Source organism: Neovison vison, chromosome 11, assembly GCF_020171115.1.
Source record: "Neovison vison isolate M4711 chromosome 11, ASM_NN_V1, whole genome shotgun sequence".
NCBI lineage: Eukaryota > Metazoa > Chordata > Mammalia > Carnivora > Mustelidae > Neogale > Neogale vison.
Genome location: NC_058101.1, coordinates 108,105,841 through 108,126,023, shown reverse-complemented (window position 1 = coordinate 108,126,023; position 20,183 = coordinate 108,105,841). Strand labels below are relative to the sequence as shown.

At 39.4% G+C, this 20,183-nt stretch overlaps 2 protein-coding genes across 4 annotated transcripts in view; both read right to left on the bottom strand.

Moving 5' to 3' along the window:
• Positions 1–15,424, bottom strand: part of DNAJB14 (DnaJ heat shock protein family (Hsp40) member B14) — a 48,336-nt gene extending 32,912 nt beyond the window's left edge. For 2 of the 3 annotated variants that reach the window (XM_044224416.1, XM_044224415.1), the window contains exon 1: positions 15,155–15,424. In XM_044224416.1, coding sequence (XP_044080351.1) covers positions 15,155–15,287 — 133 coding nt within the window. In that variant the 5' untranslated portion in view covers positions 15,288–15,424. Of the gene's footprint in view, positions 1–8,298; positions 8,382–15,154 lie in introns of those variants that run through there. The other variant, XM_044224417.1, reaches the window with a different exon arrangement.
• Positions 15,425–16,920: 1,496 nt separating this feature from the next.
• On the bottom strand, positions 16,921–19,179 carry LOC122889349 (histone H2A.Z). The gene is made up of 5 exons (XM_044224413.1): positions 19,006–19,179; positions 18,494–18,571; positions 18,099–18,212; positions 17,622–17,751; positions 16,921–17,357 (listed from the first exon to the last, which is right to left on the bottom strand). The coding sequence occupies exons 1-5, from the start codon at positions 19,006–19,008 to the stop codon at positions 17,296–17,298; spliced, it is 387 nt and encodes a 128-aa protein (XP_044080348.1). The 5' UTR covers positions 19,009–19,179; the 3' UTR covers positions 16,921–17,295.
• Positions 19,180–20,183: the final 1,004 nt, after the last annotated feature.

Here is a 20,183-nt window from a genome sequence, read left to right as displayed (position 1 = left end):
CATTTTTAGATAAAAGTACAGGTGACAAAGAAAAATAGAGAAACTAGACTTCATCAAAATTAAAAACTTTGTCCCCTCAAAGAATATTACCAATAAAGTAAAAAGACAATCCATAGAAAGAGAGAACATATTTAAGAAATCATACATCTGAAAAAGACAAATACCCAAGAGAAATAAAAACACACATCTACACAAAAACTGGTTAACAAATGTTCATAGCAGCATTGTTCATATTAGAAAAATATTGGAAAGAATCCAAATGTTCATCAGTTGATGAACAGATAAAATGTGATATGTCCATACAATGGAATATTATCAACAATAAAAAGAAAGGAAGTACACTAAGGAAACAATCAACAAAAACTGAAAGGCAGCCTATGGAACAGGAGTAGATATTTGCAAACAACATATCTGATAAAGGGTTAGTATCCCAAATCTATAAAAAACTTATCAACTCAACATCCAAAAGACAGATAATCCAGTTAAGAAATGGGCAGAAGACATGAATAGACATTTATCCAAAGAAACCTTTTAAAGAAGACATTTTTTCCAAAGAAGATATACAAATAGCTAACAGACACATGAAAAGATGCTCAGCTTCACTCATCATCAGGGAAATAAAAATCAAAACCATGATGAGATACCACCTCATACCTCTCAGAATGGCTAAAATCAACAACACAAGAAACAACAAGTGTTGTTGAGGATGCAGAGAAAGGGGAACCCTTTTGCACTCTTGATAGGAATGCAAACTGGTGCAGCCATTCTGGAAAACAGTTTGGAGGTTCCTCAAAAAGTTAAAAATAGAAACTCTACAGTCTAGCAATTACACTATTAGGTATTTACCCAAAGGATACAAAAATACAGATTCAAAGTGATATATACACCCTGATGTTTATATTTATAGCAGCATTATCAACAATAGTGAAAATATGGTAAGAGCCCAAATGTCCAGCAACTGATGAATGATAAAGAAGATGTGGTGTGTACACACACACACACACACACACACACACAGGAATATTACTCAGCCATCAAAAAGAATGAAATCTTGCCATATGCAACAACATGGTGCAACATGGAGCAAGAGTGTATTCTGCTAGTGAAATAAGTCAGTCAGAGAAAGATAAATACCATATGATTTCACTTATACATAGAATTTAAGAAACAAAACCCAAGAACATATGGGAGGGGAAGGTAAAAATGAAAGAGAGGGAAACAAACCATAAAAGACTCTTAATGATAGAGAACAAACGGAGGGTTGATGGAGGTAGGAGGTAGGTGGGTGGGGTGATGGGTGATGGGTGAGGTGATGGCTAGATGGGTGATACGTATTAAGGAGGGCACTTGTTATAAGCACTAGGTGTTACATTAAGTGTTGAACCACCAAATTCCATTCTTAAAACCAATATTGCATTGTGTATTAACTAACTAGAATTTAAATACAGATTTGGGTGAAAGGGGGTGCCTGGGTGGTTCAGTTAAGTATCTGCCTTTGGCTCAAGTCATAATCCCAGGGTCCTGGGATCAAGCCCTGCATTGGACACCCTGCTCAGCAAGGAGTCTGCTTCTCCCTCTACCCCTCCCCCACTTGTACACATTCTCTTTTTCTGAAATAAAATCTTTGGGGGAAAAATGAAGTACTGATATATGCTACAACATAAATGAATTTGAAAACATGCTCAGTAAAAAAAAAGAGTCACAAATATTGTATGATTCTATTAATATGAAATGTATAAAGCAAGCAAATGTAGAGAGAAGAAAGTATTATTAGTCCTTGCCAAGGGCTAGTGGGGAGGAAAAGGAGGAATTTGGGACAAATGAGGATTAACTGCTAATGAGTATAGGGTTCTTTTTGAGGTGAAGAAAATGTTCTAAAATTGCTGCAATGGTTGCACAACTGTGAATGTACTAAAACCCAATGAATGGTATACTTTATTTATTTTTTAAGATCTTATTTGTTTGAGACACACACACACACACACACACAGAGAGACAGACAGACAGACAGCAAGAGAAGGAATACAAGCAGGGGGAGTGGGAGAAAGAGAAGCAGGCTGCCCACTGAACAAGGAGCCCAATGTGAGGCTCGATCCCAGGACCTTGGGATCATAACCTGGCCAAAGGCAGATGCTTAACGACTGAGCCACCCAGGTGCCCCCGAATGGTGTACTTTAAATGAATGAATTATACATATGTGAACTGAATCTCAATAAGGCTGTTTTATACACGCACACACACACACACACACACACACATATATATGTATATATATTAAAGATCTTAGCAGTGCTGGCAAATTTGTAAACATATAGTTATTTATTATTTATATCATAATAAAAGTTTATATATGTGTATACATATATAAGTGTGTGTGTGTGTATTTCTTTCTACCATATCTTTTCCATAGCTAATGCATTCAAGAGGTCACCAAAGACATAAAAAATTGTTTTTATAATATCTAGTTGTAGATGACACAGAAAGGCTCTTAGACCACAACCTATTCGTTATTAATAAGATAATGTGCATAAAAGTTTATATATGTGTGTATATATATATATATATATATATAAGTGTGTGTGTGTGTGTGTATTTCTTTCTACCATATCTTTTCCATAGCTAATGCATTCAAGAGGTCACCAAAGACATAAGAAATTGTTTTTATAATATCTAGTTGCAGATGACACAGAAAGGCTCTTAGACCACAACCTATTAGTTATTAATAAGATAATATATGTTATATAGTTAATTTTTAACTATAGTTTAGTTTGTATTTAATGCAGTCATAATGTTAACCCTGAGAGCAGAAGCCAACATGGTCTAGAGGTTACAAAATCCTCAAAAATTTTGTTGAAGAATTCTGGGAAGAAGGATGTGACACAGCAGCTAAAATTTTAAATCTCTGCTAATTGCCTTATAAAATCTGGGCAATTAGATAACAAAATCCAAACCCCATGCACAAAATCCCCAAATACCAGAAGGTATGGATGAACTAATAGTTATGAGATCTATGTGGGTTTTATCATCTGTGTGGGAACAAGTAGAGCACAGTAACAGGGCATTTGCTGGTCCACAGAACAAAAGAACTCCAAAATAACCAACAGGAAATTACAACACAACACAACAGGAAAAACTGAGAAAAGTATATTAAAAAAAGAGTGAGTTTTGCTCACTACCATAGCAAGTGAGTGACAGGGTCCACAATAAACTCTCAAGGGGATAGAAACTCCAGGCACTATAAAAACTCCAAATTAATCAGTCAAAACTCCCATCCAGAACAAAGCCACATGAACAGGTCCCAAACTGAATAGGACAGGGGTAGAAGAAATAAACTCCAGATTAAGTGAGGAAGGAGAAAAGAGAGAGAACTTACATAGCAAGGTGACATATTTTCAAACATTACCCAAAAACTGGAGAAGGATCTCTGTGTATTTAGAGAGGCTAATTAACGTCACATAAAAATGAGTATAAAAATTTAGTAAAAGAAAATGGTAGAACTGATATCTGATACAAAGTTATTGTGAGAAAAAGAGTGAATAGGAATAAAATAAATCTCTGAAGACAATGAATACATACCACAAAGACTTACATACTGCAAACAAAACAGGTAAACGTTGTAAGTAACTACTTCAAAACAAGTTGAAAAGACTTTAAAAAATTATACATAATAGGAAAGTATACCATAAATTCGAACTGGAAAAAACCCTAGAATTATTCATTTAGAGCTTAGATGATAAAACTCAAGAAACAATGAGAAATAAAAGAAAAACAAATTCAAAAAAGAAGACTAAACTAGATGAAATAAGGAATTAATAAACTACAGATAATTTTGTGTAAGCAAAAGAGAATATTAAAAGGAGGAAAAATTTTGGGGCGCCTGGGTGGCTCAGTGGGTTAAGCTGCTGCCTTCGGCTCAGGTCATGATCTCAGGGTCCTGGGATCGAGTCCCACATCGGGCTCTCTGCTCAGCAGGGAGCCTGCTTCCCTCTCTCTCTCTCTCTCTCTCTCTCTCTGCCAGCCTCTCTGCTTACCTGTGATCTCTCTCTGTCAAATAAATAAATAAAATATTTAAAAAAAAAATAAAAGGAGGAAAAATTTTTAAATTAAAAAAATGAAAAAGACAATAAATGAGAAAAAAAATGGCAAATACTGAAAATAGACTACCCAACATACATATAACAGGAGTCCTAAAAAAGAAAAATAAGGGAATAAAACCAATAAAACAATAACTGGAGGAAACTTTTCTGATAAAAACATCTAAAATCATATAATGAAGGGGCAAATCACATACCTAAGAATGCTGACACAAAATAACCAACACCAAAATATATTCCAGTAAAATTAACCAAGCATCTAGGCAAAAAGACAAAATAATTTATAACTGAAAGAAAATTAGATTGTCATCAAACTCTGCTTGTAAGTAGTATTTGCAGAAAACAATGGAATAACATATTTAGATATCCAAGCAAAGAAAATTTCAGCCAAGTATTTTGTACACACCAATTAACTTCAAGCACTAAGCCCTAAATGAACAGTTTTCAGCATTCCAGAACTTAGGAGCATAGTTTCCATAAGCCCTTCCTAGAAATCTACTAGAGAAAAAGCTTTAAGAATCCAAAATAATTAAAAATAACATTGATATATGAACTGATGGTGAGAACTAAATGTACAGTGACCTACAGAGATAAGACTAAATGACAAAAGGAAGAGCATATAGTATATAATAACAATATGCTCTGACACTGTAAACAGATTTAAATATTTTTAAAATGATGAGCTTCCTCTGGCTTGTCTTTTACTTGAAAAAACAAATTATTGGTCTTCTCTTCCCTCTCCTTCTCTCCCTTTTGCAGCTGACGTTTGAATGAAGGAAGCTTATTGGAACCAAAAGGGGAGTTATAGCCAACAACATGGCTGAGAATGGCATTACAAATATGGAAACAGAGAAGGCTAGAATGAACTCTGGTGGAGGTTTGTGAGTGTTGCACAGATATCAAAATTGATAAAGATTAAATTACTATAAATGTGTGTATGTCCATAAACAAACACATGTAACACACAGAAATACATACACATACAAATACAAACATACATTCACACGTACATATATTTCTTAGCTCCAATGACTGAGACGGCCCAAAGGCAATGACAACCCTGTAGCAAGAAGCCTACCTAGTGTGTGTATCTTAGTTTCCAAGTACCATTGAAAACTGAAAAGAATAAGAGCTCCTTGGAGAAACAGCTGATTCCCAGGACAATAAAATAGTGAACCTGAAAATCTTTTTTGTGCCAGAAAGGAAGGAAGCTCAAAGAGTGATGAAGATAAATCAAAAAGACAAAGGAGGGGGAGGGGTGCCTGAGTGGCTCAGTTGGTTAAGTGCCTGCCTTCGGCTCAGGTCCTGATCCCGGAGTCCTGGGATCACGCCCCACGTTGGGCTTCCTGCTCTGCAGGAGCCTGCTTCTCCCTCTTCCAGCTGCTCCCCCTGTTTGTGTTCTCTCTCTCTCTCTGTCAAATAAATAAATAAAATCTTAAAAAAAAAAAAAAAAGACAAAGGAGTCAGCTGGAAGGGACTCCTGACTAAATCTGAGGCAATATGAGCAACAAAATTAAAAGTGATAAGCAATAGGGGTACCTGGGTGGCTCTGCTGGTTGCATGTCTGACTCTTGGTTTTTGCTCAGTCATGATTTCAGGAGTCATGAGACTGAGCCCCACATCGGCTCCATGGTCAGTGGGGGGTCTACTTGAGATTCTCTCCCTCTCCCTCAACCCCTCCTTCCACTCACCCAGATGCTCACTCTCTCTCAAATAAATCTTTTTTAAAAAATGCTAGTAATAGATTAAACAGGAATCCATGAATCCAAACTAATAAAGTTGAATGCAACTAATAAATAGTAGAAGGAATTACAGAATTAGAAAACCACCATTTGACAACCATTAGAAATTTATTCATGAAAGAATTATTGATGAACTCTAAAAGGAGTTGGGTAAAGTTTGTTGGGGAACAGGACATTTATACAGTTTCAAGTATTTCCCCCCAAAATATTTATTAATTACAAAGGGAAAACAAAGTAAGTTTAGAATGGAGAAACCTGACAACAAGCAACTCAAACAAATAAATGATCAAAATAAGCATCAATCAATAAAGACCATATCACTCCTGATATTCTATACTAAGAAAACAACATCACTTCTTATGTATTCCTGCCAAAAACTCATATGAAGAAATGTCAAACCCAAATTGAGGGAAATTTTACAAAATAACTGGCCTATATCCACCAAAGGTCAAGGGAAAAAAGGGAAAAGATGCTACCTGAAGAATAAAACATGTCAAATAAATGCAGTGCGTCTTTTTTGCTATCAAAGACATAATTGGGAAGATGGACAGAATTTAAATGAGGTACATGCATTAGTTTCATTAATTAAACAGTTATACTGTGGTTATGTAAGAGTGTCCCTGTCTTAGGAAATATATACTGAATTATTGAGGGCTAACAGGACCTCTTGTCTACAACTTACTCTTAACTGGTTCAGGAAAAAATATAGTAAGAACAAATTGTGCATGTATGTGTAGGACAGGGGAGACAGCAAGAAAGGACAGAGGAAGGGCATGATAAAGCAAATATAGTAAAATTTTATCAAATAGAAAAAGCCTGAGTTAGATACACAAGGGAAGTCTATACTTTTCTTGTGACTTTTATAGAACTTTTAAATTATTTCAAATTAAATAAAAAAAAAAAAAAAGACTTGAAATGGGGAGGGCAAATGGGGAGAGTATATGCCAAAAATTTTAACTTTTCAATAAATGCATTAGGGGAGTGGTATTAGTTGCATGGATTCCTGTTTAATCTATTGCTTTGCTTTGGGGATTTTGACAGAATCTGCATTTAATTTAAAAATACTCTGAAACTATTATATAAGTATATGATGTGGCAGAAAGCAAAAAAATAATCATGACATATTCTATCATTTACTATGGCCTTGAGAACCAGCATTACTACTGTGGAAGGAAGGAAACAGAAATACAAACTAGGAAAAAAAAAGAAATATAAACTAGAGAAATTTAACACCCCAAAGTGCTTAATATAAATGAGAAGTAAAAGTATAATCTCATAAACTATTTTAGATTCAGAAGAAAAAAGTTATTTCCTAGTCTGTACACTAAAAAAGCCCAGAAATAATGAACAATCTAGTAGCTACAGTATCCTTACTGCCAGACTGCAATGTTGAAACACCATTTTCTATTAAAAGAAACTTACTGTAGATATGACTAATTCCAGATCTATCACAGAATATGTACAAGAGGAGCCTGAGACATTCTGTTACACCAAACAGGAGGTTAACTATTTAAGATTATTGGGACTCTGTGTGTACTCAGGAGCTAAATGTAAAGGGGCTCCATACTGGCCAAAGACCCCAAAAATAATAACAGTTGACCCTGAACAACCCAGAAGTTAGGGGCACCAATCCACATACAATTAAAAATACCCATATAACTTTTGGCTCAGTAAAAGCCTAATTACTAATAGCCTACTACTTACTGACTGGAAGGAAGCTTAACAATGACATAAATACTTGATTAACACATATATTGTCTATCATATGCATTATATACTATAGTCTTACAATAAAACAAGAGAAAAAATGTTACTAAGAAAATTATAAGAAAAACACACTTATAGAACTGTACTGTATTTAGCAAAAAAAAAAAAAAAAAAAAATCTGATTAGTGGATCCACACAGTTCAAACCCATGTTGTTCAAGGGTCAAATATACTAATTAGTTGCTTTTATAGAAAAACAGGGAACCAACTCCTTTTCTTGAAAACTGATAAAAGCAACCAAGCACTTGTCTTTCCTGTATGAACTGTACTACTATGTAACCCTAAGACAGGAAAGGGGAACTATCTCTTTATAGAAGTAGTTCAGCTAATAAATGAAGAATTTTTAAAAAACTTGTGGAGCCAGATATGAAAATGGTTTTGTGTGTTTAGTATTTACAGGTAGACACAAAATCCCTATGCATGCAAGTTAGAAGTTATCTGTGTATTCCCTTTCATTCTTAGCACAAAAATACTCCTCCAGTGTTTGTTTTGGACATCTTCCAGGTTAATAGCTAGATGCTAAATATTACTGAAGCAGGATCACTGTTGTTTTATATTTTCAACATTTTTATGATAGTGAAAATTTGTCTACAATTTCATGCATAGGGGCTCTGCTTAACAATGGCTACATGTGTACATGTACTCACACCAAATACTCTGACTCCAAAGAGTGAAAATTTGGACAAGTTCCATTACCTCTGTGTCTCAATATCCAGTTTTGTCATCTTAAAAATGGAATCAGCAAGGCTTTCTTTATTAACAATTTCTGGAACCAATCCCTGAGAAGGTAATATGATTCAGTTCAAATACTGCCAGAATTTAGAACACATTGGATTTTTCTGTATTAGCTACCATGAGATCTCATTTGCAAATAATGTGCAGTATTACAAACATTAATAGGGCGAATATAGTACTTATAAACCAGACTACATTTATTTTTGGTTTTTAAAATTACACAATAACATTTTATGCCCTCACTTTCCAAACCTATTGTTTGCTTTGGGGATTTTGACAGAATCTACATTTAATTTAAAAATACTCCATATTGGGGCACCTGGGTGGCTCAGTCATTAAGCGTCTGCCTTCGGCTCAGGTCATGATCCCAGTGGCCTGGAATCAAGCCCTACATTGGACTCCCTGCTCTGTGGGAAGCCTGCTTCTCTCTCCTCCCACTTCCCCTGCCTAATCTCCTCTTTTGATGTCTCTTTCTCTCTGTCAAATAAATAAATAAAATCTTAAAAAAAAAAAAAAAGAATACTCCATATTAGGGACTAGTGAAAAAGTAAATACAATATTAAAAATGTTTATGTGAATCATCCAAAAGTGAAGAACCAAGATCTGTCTTTATTTCTTGTTTCTATTGCACACCTGTTAGATAGAATGTCCCCTATTAGCTAAACTAAAATAGGATGCATAATTTGAAAAACAAATGGATGTTTTCCTCCTCTTCACAAACCAGAAAAAGCTTTTATTTGTGCAATTACAAAAATAATGTTTCTCAGCTCATTAAAAAAGACACAACAAAGTAAAAATCACTTATAAATCCCACACAAGAAAATCACTCACCATTTTGGTATATTTGACTTTAGTTACTCTAGTTAACTGTCGAGTTTTTTATGTATGCTTAAACAAAATTAGAATAATCTTTATGTGTTGATAGCTTAGCTTTATTTAATTCATAAAACATCATGCATTTGAGTTTTTAGCAAAATATCGGTCCGTGTCACTATTTATTTATTTATTATTCAGGCCTACTGCAATAGGGGAGTAATCAGGCTTAACTTCAAATTCAGCAAAGACAGCTGGGGATTTATGGCCAATGAGCAGGGTGAGGGAATCAGTGGATGGAGAATTATTGAGGCACATTATTATTTTTAATAGGTGCATAGTATCTGAATGCAATGTAATTTATTTAACAATTCTCACTGATGAACACTTATACTCTTTCCACATTTTGCTAGTGACAATTTTTACATATACATTTGTATACTTACCTGATTATTGAAACGCTTCATTTGTGAATATATTAGCACGTTAAGCCACATAGCTATAAGATTTTCATTTAATTATTTAGAAAATCATCTTTATTGAAGGGAATAAAGTTATATAAACAGGTGTCATTTCAGAAAATACAAGCTTATATATGCCAAAGCAAATACTGTCAGATACCAAGGGAGTAAAAAGGATAATTAAGATTAAAATGGTTTGTTCTTTAAAAAAAAAAAAAAAAAGATTAAAATGGTTTGTGATGGCAAGACTTTTTAATCTAGAAGTACGGCTATATGCACGAGGAACCACATGTTAACTAAGCATGGAATGAGTAGTTGAATCTAAATGGAGAAAAATCTTAACTTAAAGCAATTATTTTGTGCTCAAACAGGTATCTAAAAATGACAGAAAATAAATATCATACTGTTGACCCAAAGGCAGTACACCCAAATACTTTTGGCTTAGTAATAATGCATGACATTCTTACAGCACTTAATACAAAACCCTTATAAAAGTCCTGTGAAAATTACAGATGAGATAACTAAGTTTCAAGAAAGGAAAGGAGAATCACAGGAATTAAGTCATTATTATGTCTAGCAGATATGTCATACTTCATTTCTATAGAATGTAAGCTCTAGAAGGACAAGAACTTTGTCTTACTGTTCACTGACTCCCGGGATAACCACAAAGAAGTGTGGATTCAGTAAATGTGTGTTGAATAAAGGTATCCCCATTTTAGAGATGAGAAAATTGAAGCTCAAAAAAATAGTTACATATGCAAGGTCACAGAACTATTAAATTAAGGTTCAAAACCAAATTCAGTCTTCTTTCTTTAACTATAATGTCTGAAACAGTTTGGCTATTAGCTGAAATTTGGAGATCATTTTATAGCACTTAACTCAATGTTATCTAAGTAACTATTCTGAATGTATAATTTGTACTCGTCACTAAATTTTAATTAAGTCAGAAATAGAAAGAAAATGGAATTGCCTTAAAAGGACTAGGTTAGCTAATACTCCAGATGTGTAATGACAGTTTGAAAAGCTTTAATTTACTATTTGAAGTGAGGCAAAAGAGGGATAGAACTCTGAATTTTTTATTAGATTTAAATTTTAAAATAACTTAATAAGAAAAAGGAAAATTCTATACATATATCTCCCATATGAGGGGAAAAAAAAAAGAGGACTATTTTAAGTGCAATTGTGCAGAAGGATGGTACAAATTACACATGAATTATCCATTCATTAAAGTAGACACAGGATGGCCTTTTTTGAAGTTGTAGGCCACAATTTAGTTCAAGTTACTAAGAATTCTTGAAAACAATCAAAATGCTTTTCTTAAAACAAAAAAAAAAACCCAAACAACGAAAATATCTATACTAATTGGCCCCAATTAGTATGAAACAGTAAAGTTAATACTAAGTAAATAGCAATGTAAAGCATTAAAACAGTGAGATTGTATCCCTCTGTGAAAGTCCAAAACATATCAATAATTCAATAAATATACAGTTTAAGAAACTAAAACATAGTTTACTTTTCTGCTTGCTGACATTATTTTCCCAGAATATATAGTAGCTAGTCATACATATCAATCCTTTTGAACATAAACCAAACTCCTAGTATGAAAATATTTGAATATTTGTAAAATTCAGTTCTCTTAGAAGTCCACTGAAATGATCCATAAAATAATATCCTCAACTAAAAACATAGAAAGCAATAATGTACTAATCCATTTTAAGACCAAGCTTTTCCTCAAGGAAAACTCTTGCCAACTTTTTAAAGTGTTTTATCAATCCAAATGCTCACCTGGCAAAAATAAAATGTAAAGAGGATAAAAATTTTTGAATTTGGTTAGAATTTACTCTCACGTTTTCCCATTCACCGTTTAAGAATAATGAAAGTCAATAAGCAATGTCTTCTTTTGCCTATTTTAGTAGGAAAATACATCCAGAGGAACCTTCAGTCAAAACCCTGAGTTATAAGAATTTGGAAGTAATCTAGAAGAATAGGAGAGTTTCAGAATAGGAGAAGAATAGGAGAAATTTAGCGATAAAATTTTAAAATTTCATTTTAACCAATAGCTTCAACTTCTTTCTACACTAAATATTTTCTTAGGACTTAAACAAATGTTCTAGATCTTTCCCTCCCCTATATCCTTAAATTATTCCATTAAACATCTTCTGAGAACATTCTGTGTAAAACACACTTTGCTAAGCATTTTAGCATAACTTTATTTCAGCTAATGCTCACTTCAGCCCTGTGATAAAATCTTCATTTCACACATAACATTTCACCCTCACAACTCACACAAAAAATGACTTAGAGATGTTAAGTAACTTGTCCCTGGTTATAAAACTGTTAGAGGCAAAGTCTCCATCTGAACTAAGATTTTCTGACCACACCACAACTGTACCCTACCACTTTACTTGGTAATCACAGAACTGCCTTTGCAAGACATTGTACTATTAATTTTCAGTTATTTTTCTTAATTTTTTTCTATGTTCATGTCTTTAAGAGCAACAACTGTATTGTACTTTGATATCTTACAGTATCCTTTAGCAGACTGATTCAAATTGTTTATATGATAGGGATGCCTGGCTGGTTCAGTTCATAAACACAAGACTCTTGATCTCAGGGTTGTGAGTTCAAGCTATGTTGGGAATAGAGCTTAGTTAAGAAAAAAACCACTGAGGGGCGCCTGGATGGCTCAGTGGGTTAAAGCCTCTGCCTTTGGCTCAGGTCATGATCCTGGCGTCCTGGGATGGAGCCCCGCTTCACTTCCGGCTCTCTGCTCAGCAGGGAGCCTGCTTCCACTTCTCTCTTAGTCTGCCTGCCTCTCTGCCTACTTGTGATCTCTGCCTGTTAAATAAATAATAAAATCTTAAAAAAAAAAAAAAAGAAAGAAAAAAAAAACACTGAAAGAATAAAATTTCTCAATGAATCATTAAGCAAACAACAAAAACAACAACTTGTTTATATAAGAATAACAAGCCACAAGTTTAAAGCTTCTCAGAGCCTCACATTTGTTAAATAGAAATGGTACCCCCAAAATTAAGTGCTTACTGTTAAACGTATTCCATGTATTAAGTCCTTTAACTCTTACAATAGCCCCATGATATCAGTACATTACTGCTCCATTTTGCAGATGAAAGAACCAAAAAAGGCTACAGAGGTTATGCCCAAGATTAAGGTTACAGCTAGAAAGTGGAGAAGATAGGATTCAAAAGTCAAAGTATTCCATCTGTTAAAACTGTCCCTCTAGTACTAGATAATGGCTAAAATGAAATCATGTATTCATACAGTATGCAAATTTTAACTCTGCACAATGGTTTCTCAAATATAACACCAAAAACACAGGCTTAAAAGCAAAAACAGACAAATGAAACTACACGAAGCTTAACAACTTCTGTACATCAAGGACACAACCAGCAGAATGAAAGACTTCCTACGGAATGGGTGAAAAAATGTGCAAATCATATATCTGATAAGGGCTTTATATTCAAAATATATAAAGGACTCCTACAACTCAACCACAAAATAAATAATCCAATTAAAAATGGGTAAGGGTGCCTGGGTGGCTCAGTCTGTTAAACATCTAAAAAACTTTTGGTGAGGAGATGTGAAAAAACTAACTCTTGTGCACACTGTTGGTGGGAATGTAAAATGGTGCAAGTGGTATGGAAAACAGTACAGTAGTTCCTCAAATATTTAAAAATAGAACTGCCAATATGATCCAGCAATCCCATTTCTGGGTATGTATCTCAAAGAACTGAAAGCAGAAGAAACTTGTAATGTGATACTTGCACACCCACGTTCACAGCAGCATTATTCACAATAGCCACAATATAAAAACAACCTTAATGTCTACTGGCAAATGAATGAAAATGTTGGGGTGTGTGTGCGCGCGCGCGCACGCAAAATGAAATATTATATAGCCTTAAAAAAGAAAATCATATTGCATGCTACAACATGTACTTAATGGACATTATGCTAAGTGAAATAAACCAGTCAAAAAGGACAAACACTGTATGATTTCACTTACAGAACATATTTAAAGTAGTAGAATTTTAAAAATAAAGAACAGTGTTGCCAAAGCTGGCAGGCAGGGAAAATGGGGAGTTGCTTTGTTGGTATAGAATTTCAGCTCTAGAAGATGAAAAATTCCAGAGATCTATTACACAACAGTATAAAAATGTTTAATACTACTGAAACAAATGCTTAAAAATGATTTAGTAAATTTTGTTACATATTTGTGCCACATTTTAAAAAAATATTAACTCCTTTCTTTCCTTTCACTTCCTTTTCCTGTCCTCTCTGGTACAGTATTCAACAGCAGTGTAACAAAATGACAGAGAAAACAAAGAATACAAGGGGTTCAACAATATAAAAAAAATTGAGAAAACAATAAAACAGCCTCACGTTCTTATTAACTTATCATTAATTTTCTTAACCTAGAAATACCTTGAACCTCCAGTGAAACAGTATTCTATTGGCAAGCTAATAGAGCATGATGGTTAAAGGCTCTTTGGAGCTGGAAAGCTCAAGTACTACTCTGACTTTGGTACTAATTACCCTGCGATCTTCGGTGAAATATTTTTATTCATTCACTCACTGATTCATTCATTCATCAAAAAAATGTTTACACATGGGTAAACCCGGTTAAACAAATTCCATCTCTATAGAGGACTGTTCTGAGGAGTAAATGAAATATTTTATACAAAACACTAGGCACAAGGCCCGGCACTAAAGTGCTCAGTAAATGCTGGCTATTATTATTACTTTAAAGCCTACAGAGCAGGACCTGAACAGGGCGAATAAGTCAGTCCAGTATGGTATTCCTTAGTGATTTGCCTGATTTAACCATAATTATGGTGTTATCAAATAGTATCAGTCAGATACTATTCAGGAAATCATTGCTGACTCTATCATTCTTGCCAAATTTGTGCTCCTCTCTTCTAAAAAAAAAAAAAAAAAAAAACAACAACAACAACCAAAAAACAAAACGAACAAAAAAAGCTCTACCGGGGAAAAGCAATGTCATCTCAGGTATTCGAAATGTTTGCTCTGGGAATAGGGTTCTAGCCCAGAGGTGGTGGAACGGAGACCTGTACAGGAGCTACCAGAGTCCCCCATTCCTCTCACTTCCTTAGGGGCCTAGGCCTTATTTGAGGATTAAGATGCGGTGGGAGGGGGCCACACAACCGAACAGCCATTTATAAAGCCCCACTCAGGTAAGACGGGGTCAGAGGAATCTCCTGGCAGAATGACAGCTAGACCTTTACAAAACGGACCCGAGCACCGGCAGCACTCGTCTGTCCGCTGAGAGCCGGCATCTGGAAGGCAAGCTAGTGCAGAGCGAATCTCGGGCAGCCCACCCCAGGCCCAGCCCGGGGCAGTCGGGGCCGGGGCGGGGGTGTGTCGGGATGTTCCTCCCGGGGCCCTGCGGCGGGGTCTGGCAGGCCGGGGATGCCGCCGGTTCCCGGAGGGGCGATGGTGGGGGCGGGGGCGGGCTACGCGGCGGTCTGGGGACCCGGCAGGTAGGGAACGGACACTGAGGGCCTCACCGCGGGCCGAGGGCAGTGGGTAGAGCTTCTCCGCCTTTTGCAGGAAGCGCTGGGCCTTCTCACGGTTGCCGGCGTTGAGGGCCTCCCGGGCGATCTCCACACATTTCTCCGCCTCATCCCGGTTCCCCTCCATGGCTCGCGCTTTCTTCCGTTTCCTCCGGTAGCGCAGCTACGGAGGGGGTGGGGGTGGGGAAACGGACGCCCGGCCGCGGCGGAGGCGAGCCGACCCGGGGTGGGGGCGTGCGGTGGCGAGCGGGGAGGAGAGCAGGGCACCGTGGCGGCGGCGGCGGCCCGGGCGGACTGGCGGGCTCACAGCTCCGCCTCCTCACGGCGGCCTCCCCGCCCCCCGCGGGCCCCTACGGCGCGAGCCTCATCCCTCCGGGCCCCTGGACCGAGCTCCCGGGCCTGAGAGTCGGAGCCGACTTCGCTGTCAGTGCGCGGCGCCGACACGCTCGGAGCCAACCAACGCCGGAGACGGGGGGGTAAGGGGGGGAGTAGGCGGGCGATACCAGCCCGGCTGCCCGCCGGGGGATTCCGTCGAGGTGGGGACCGGGCCTCCCGCCTTCGCAGTGCCGTGTCCCCTGACCTCCCAGCGCGGCCAGCGCAGGCGGGAGCCCGCCTTCCGGGCGGCCGGAGCTACGGATGGGGGCTGGGGCCGCTCGTTTACGGGAAAAATCCCAGGGATCAAAGGGCCGCCTCTAGGCCCCTTCAGCCTTGGCAGGTTTCGGTCAGGTGAGTACCGCGCTGTCAGTCCCTAGGAAGTGCTTCCGGCACAGGTGTTCAGCTCATTAGAGCGCCGTTTGACCTAACCACAGTATCCTTTTATACCCTAACTACGGTATCGTTTTATTTCCTTTTTATTTCAGCTACACACCATTTTCCTGACTCATATTCCATTAAATTGCTTCTCAGTACCTCCATAAGATATTAACACTTTATTTGCAGTTTGCAAATTATTCCGGTGAAAAGCCCTAATCCAAATCCTTTATGACCAAAACAAGAAGGCACCACCTTTTAATGTATTCCATCACAGAAAATGACTTGTTGGATTTTTCCTTTCCCCCATTTTCATGGCATTTCCTCGTGATCTTTAATGTCATGTTGGGTCTCCTTGGTGGGGTGAAAGGGACCACTTACTGCTTGGTAATGTCATCCAAATTTAACAGATTAGGCCAGGAACTTCACAAATCAAGTGTCAAAATGGTCCACTCGACCCAACCAAAAAATACTCATTTTTTCACCATGTTCAATCAAGCTATTGTCAGCATGCAAATATGTAACTCAGGACTTGCAAATAAATACTGACACTCTTCTGGAAAATGGGAAGAGCATGAAGCCCCCCACCAAGATGTTAACTGAAAAAACTTCAAAACACCATAGCACACGAAAAACTATTATCTCCAAAATCTAAACTTACAGTTCCCTCTATGGAGGTAGGTATAATGCCCTCTTCCTCCCCAAATCCACCACAGCAATAGCCCACCAGTGTGATGCTATCACACAGAGCAGACACCATCAACAAACTTGAGATGGCCAAGCTTAGCCTAAGAAACAGCAACTTGCCCCACTGCAGCTCCTGCCAACGTTTTAAAATTTTTAATAGCTCATTACAGAACATTAAAAAAAATTACACTTGGGTCTGCTGACTTGGTTGTACCAAGTTCGATTTCAAGAGAATAAGTAGGCTTATGTTAACTGCTGTATGAGATCCCTACTCAAAAGAAAGGAATTCCCATTACAATCAAGCAAATTTAAAACACAAAGAGTTTGGGATATGACCTTTATTGAGCTTATCCACTGGAGTGGAAATAATGTCTGTACAAAACCAAATGTTTGTTACTATAACTTCTGCATCACAATTAAAATCCAAACAGTTTTTTAAAAACAGTCAACTCAATCAAAACCCACTACTTCAGAATCAATAGCTTCTTTGAAGCCACAGTAACACTTAAATATGGTTAAGACTCGAATGCAGAAATTTGGTTGGTTGGAAAGCTAATTAAACTTCCAACTTGCTCAAATAGAATTACAAAAAGGCAAAATTGTGTTTTTCACAGAGATACAGTCCACTGGAATCACCAACACTGGACAGCTGTTAAGAGTATTTAGAGTCCTGAGATAATAAGGAATCCAGGCATCCTTTAAACAGTCTTCTGTTGTCCTTTCTTCCCAATCAGAGATTTGTGGATGTGTGGAATGACACCTAGGAGAGGAACAGCGATTAATACTACTTTTTAATATATATAAACATCACATAAAACATAAAACTAAGTCAGTTTAATGTTCAGCTTGGAAAAGGTCTTTAAATGCAAAGCTCAAGTATGTAAATATTCACTAAGTTACATACACAAATTAAATTTCATAATGCAACCACACTTAAGATCCATAAAAATACGTGTTCTTCTGTACTAAAAAATGAGCTACAAAATTTTTTCTACGAAGGAATAAAATTTTAGTATTTACATACCACCACCAGCAATTGTAGCCTTGATGAGAGAGTCCAATTCTTCATCTCCACGAATAGCAAGTTGCAAGTGACGAGGGGTAATACGCTTTACCTTCAAGTCTTTTGATGCATTTCCTGCCAATTCAAGTACCTACAAGGCAGATTCTAATCAATCTCCTTCCAACTTTCCTTAAAGCGGAAGCCCAGAGAGTAGAATCAAATCTTCATGAAGGTAAATCTACCAAATGATGTCTTTCCCTACTACCTGAATGGCAACACATGCAAAAGGGGGCACGCAATTTTATTTCCAAGAGCAGCAAACTCAACCAAGCTCAAAAGGATTCCTTAATGAACACCAGCCCCCTCTAGCGTTCTCAGAAGCTTCTAGCCGCGTTTAGGGCCTGGGAGTTTTTCTTGCATCACTTTCCTCCTTCCCTCTCGCCGCCTCCCCCAACCCCCCCAAAACCTTTTCCAGATTATAGGCGTACACCCATTTACCTCTGCGGTGAGATACTCCAGGATGGCTGCGCTGTACACAGCGGCAGTCGCGCCCACACGTCCATGACTGGTCGTCCTAGATTTCAGGTGTCGATGAATACGGCCCACCGGGAACTTAATTTTAAGCACACAAACATAAATGCACAAAGATGTTAGAGTCAAAGATGGTAATATCACACGCGCGCCAAACCAAGGGGCATATACGCTGGTGCAGCAACGCGCCCCAGCATCGACACACGTGATCGCCCCCCCCGATATTTATCGTATCGGCAAACCAAGTCGCGACACCGCATCACCCACGCAAGGACGAAACGCCCATCTACAGCGATGATAAACACGAAAAGCGGTGGAAAGAAAAACGCCACAATTCCCAGACTGCACGAACAACCACTGACCTGCAAGCCGGCTCTCTGTGAGCGGGAAACCGCCTTTGTCTTGGCCTTTCCGGAGTCCTTCCCAGCCTTACCGCCAGCCTGCGGCGCGCACACGCCCGCGAGCGAAGGAGGAATGGGGAATATAGGATTACCAGGGCGGCGCGCCCCTCCCCCACCGCGGCGCGGCCCAGGCGCGAGCGCGGCCCCGTGCCCAGCCGGGGTCTCTGGCCAGCCGCGCGCCGCAAGGGCGACCCCGCCCGCCCGCCCCCCCGCAGCGCGCCCGCCGCGGCCGCGCGCCTCCGTCCGCCCGCCGGCCCCCAGCGGCGCTGCGCGCGCCACCCAACCGTCGCCGCCCGCCGCGAGATCGGAGGCTGCTCCGCTCGCCGCCGACAAAACACCTCCCCCCGCTCTTCCAAATCCTGTCTCCGCGCGTTCCCAACCGTCGCCACTTCACCCCCATCTCCCGTGTGTAACGGGTTTTTCTCCCATCGGCAAAAACCCGCGAAGTCTTCGAGCGCCTCCGCGAAGTTTACCATTTCGAATTCCGCTGAAGCTCAAACAAGCAAGGCAGAGAAAGGACTAGTCAGCCAGCCAGCGAGATCCCACCGCCTACTCCGCCGTCGCACCGCGATTCAAACTGCGCTGTCTCCCGCCTTCCTCGCTCCCTTTATACTGCTGAATGTTCCCTCATCCGGGAACTCGGATTGCTCATCCCACCAATGGCTGCCACCCGCCCTCGGGACGCGTCCTTGAGGCCTCAGCCAATGAACAAGCGAAGAATAGGGCAGAGGGGCGGGCACTCCTCAGCTGGGGGAGGGCGGAGGGATGGGAACTGAGGAGACGAAGGGCACGGCGGCGGGAGGGAAGAAACAGAGCGAGCTACGCTGCGGGAGCGAGGAGACCCGCCGGCTGTGGTCACGTGTCTGGGAGGAGGAGCTGAGAGGCTGGCTCAGGGGAGGGGCACGCGGTGGCGCCCGCGGTCTCCCAGTCTGATCCCGGGGTCTGCATGTTGTGGCCTCCGGATCTAGCTTGCACTCCTTCCCCTAACCCCACTGCTTTGTCACTCCGACCAGAGCGCTTCGAAGGCCGAGACCCGCTAGCTGGCCCACAGCCTTTTTTTTTTTTTTTTTTGCCCGGACCCGGGGCACCTTCTTCCCCGCCGCCCTCTCCATCCCCAGCGTCTCCTCTGGTCTGACAGGTGGCGCGTTCGCGTCGAGTGAGAATGGTTCACTCCTCGGTGAACCACAGGCTTAACAGAGATTTCGCGTCTTCCCCGTAGGCAAATCCGCAGCCGCCGAATGATCGCGACCCGCTGATCCCACGTCATCTTTAGCTGTATGTCCCACATTTTCTTTCCTCGCCACTTTTGACGCCACTTGAGAGTTCCACGGGAACAAACGGTGGAGCAAAGTCACCTCTCTGGTCACAAAAGACCTTTTGCTCTACGCTCGGAGGGCTCGGGGTGAGGCTGTATTCCCTAATCGAGTCATAAGCCGTATTTTTCTGGAGACTACATATCAATGGGTTGTACTTACAGCCTGGTATCTAAAGTTGATTTAGTGAAACCTGAAAGCCATTATGTGTCAACTTTTCTATACAAGACATTTTGCTACATGACAAATGTTCGATAAATGTCAGTGGGGTAACTCCTAACATGATTCACAGACAGTTACAGATGGTCCATGTAATCAATTGCAAATGGTGGGCTTAA

Bases quoted from the DNA above. Each gene is read 5' to 3' on its own strand.
- LOC122889349 (XM_044224413.1), bottom strand. The intron at 18,213-18,493 runs GTCAGTGGTTGT...CTTAAAATTAAG, and splicing joins CACAGAGAGCCGGCTTGCAG to TTCCCGGTGGGCCGTATTCA. The intron at 17,752-18,098 runs GTAAATGGGTGT...TCTGCCTTGTAG, and splicing joins TGGAGTATCTCACCGCAGAG to GTACTTGAATTGGCAGGAAA.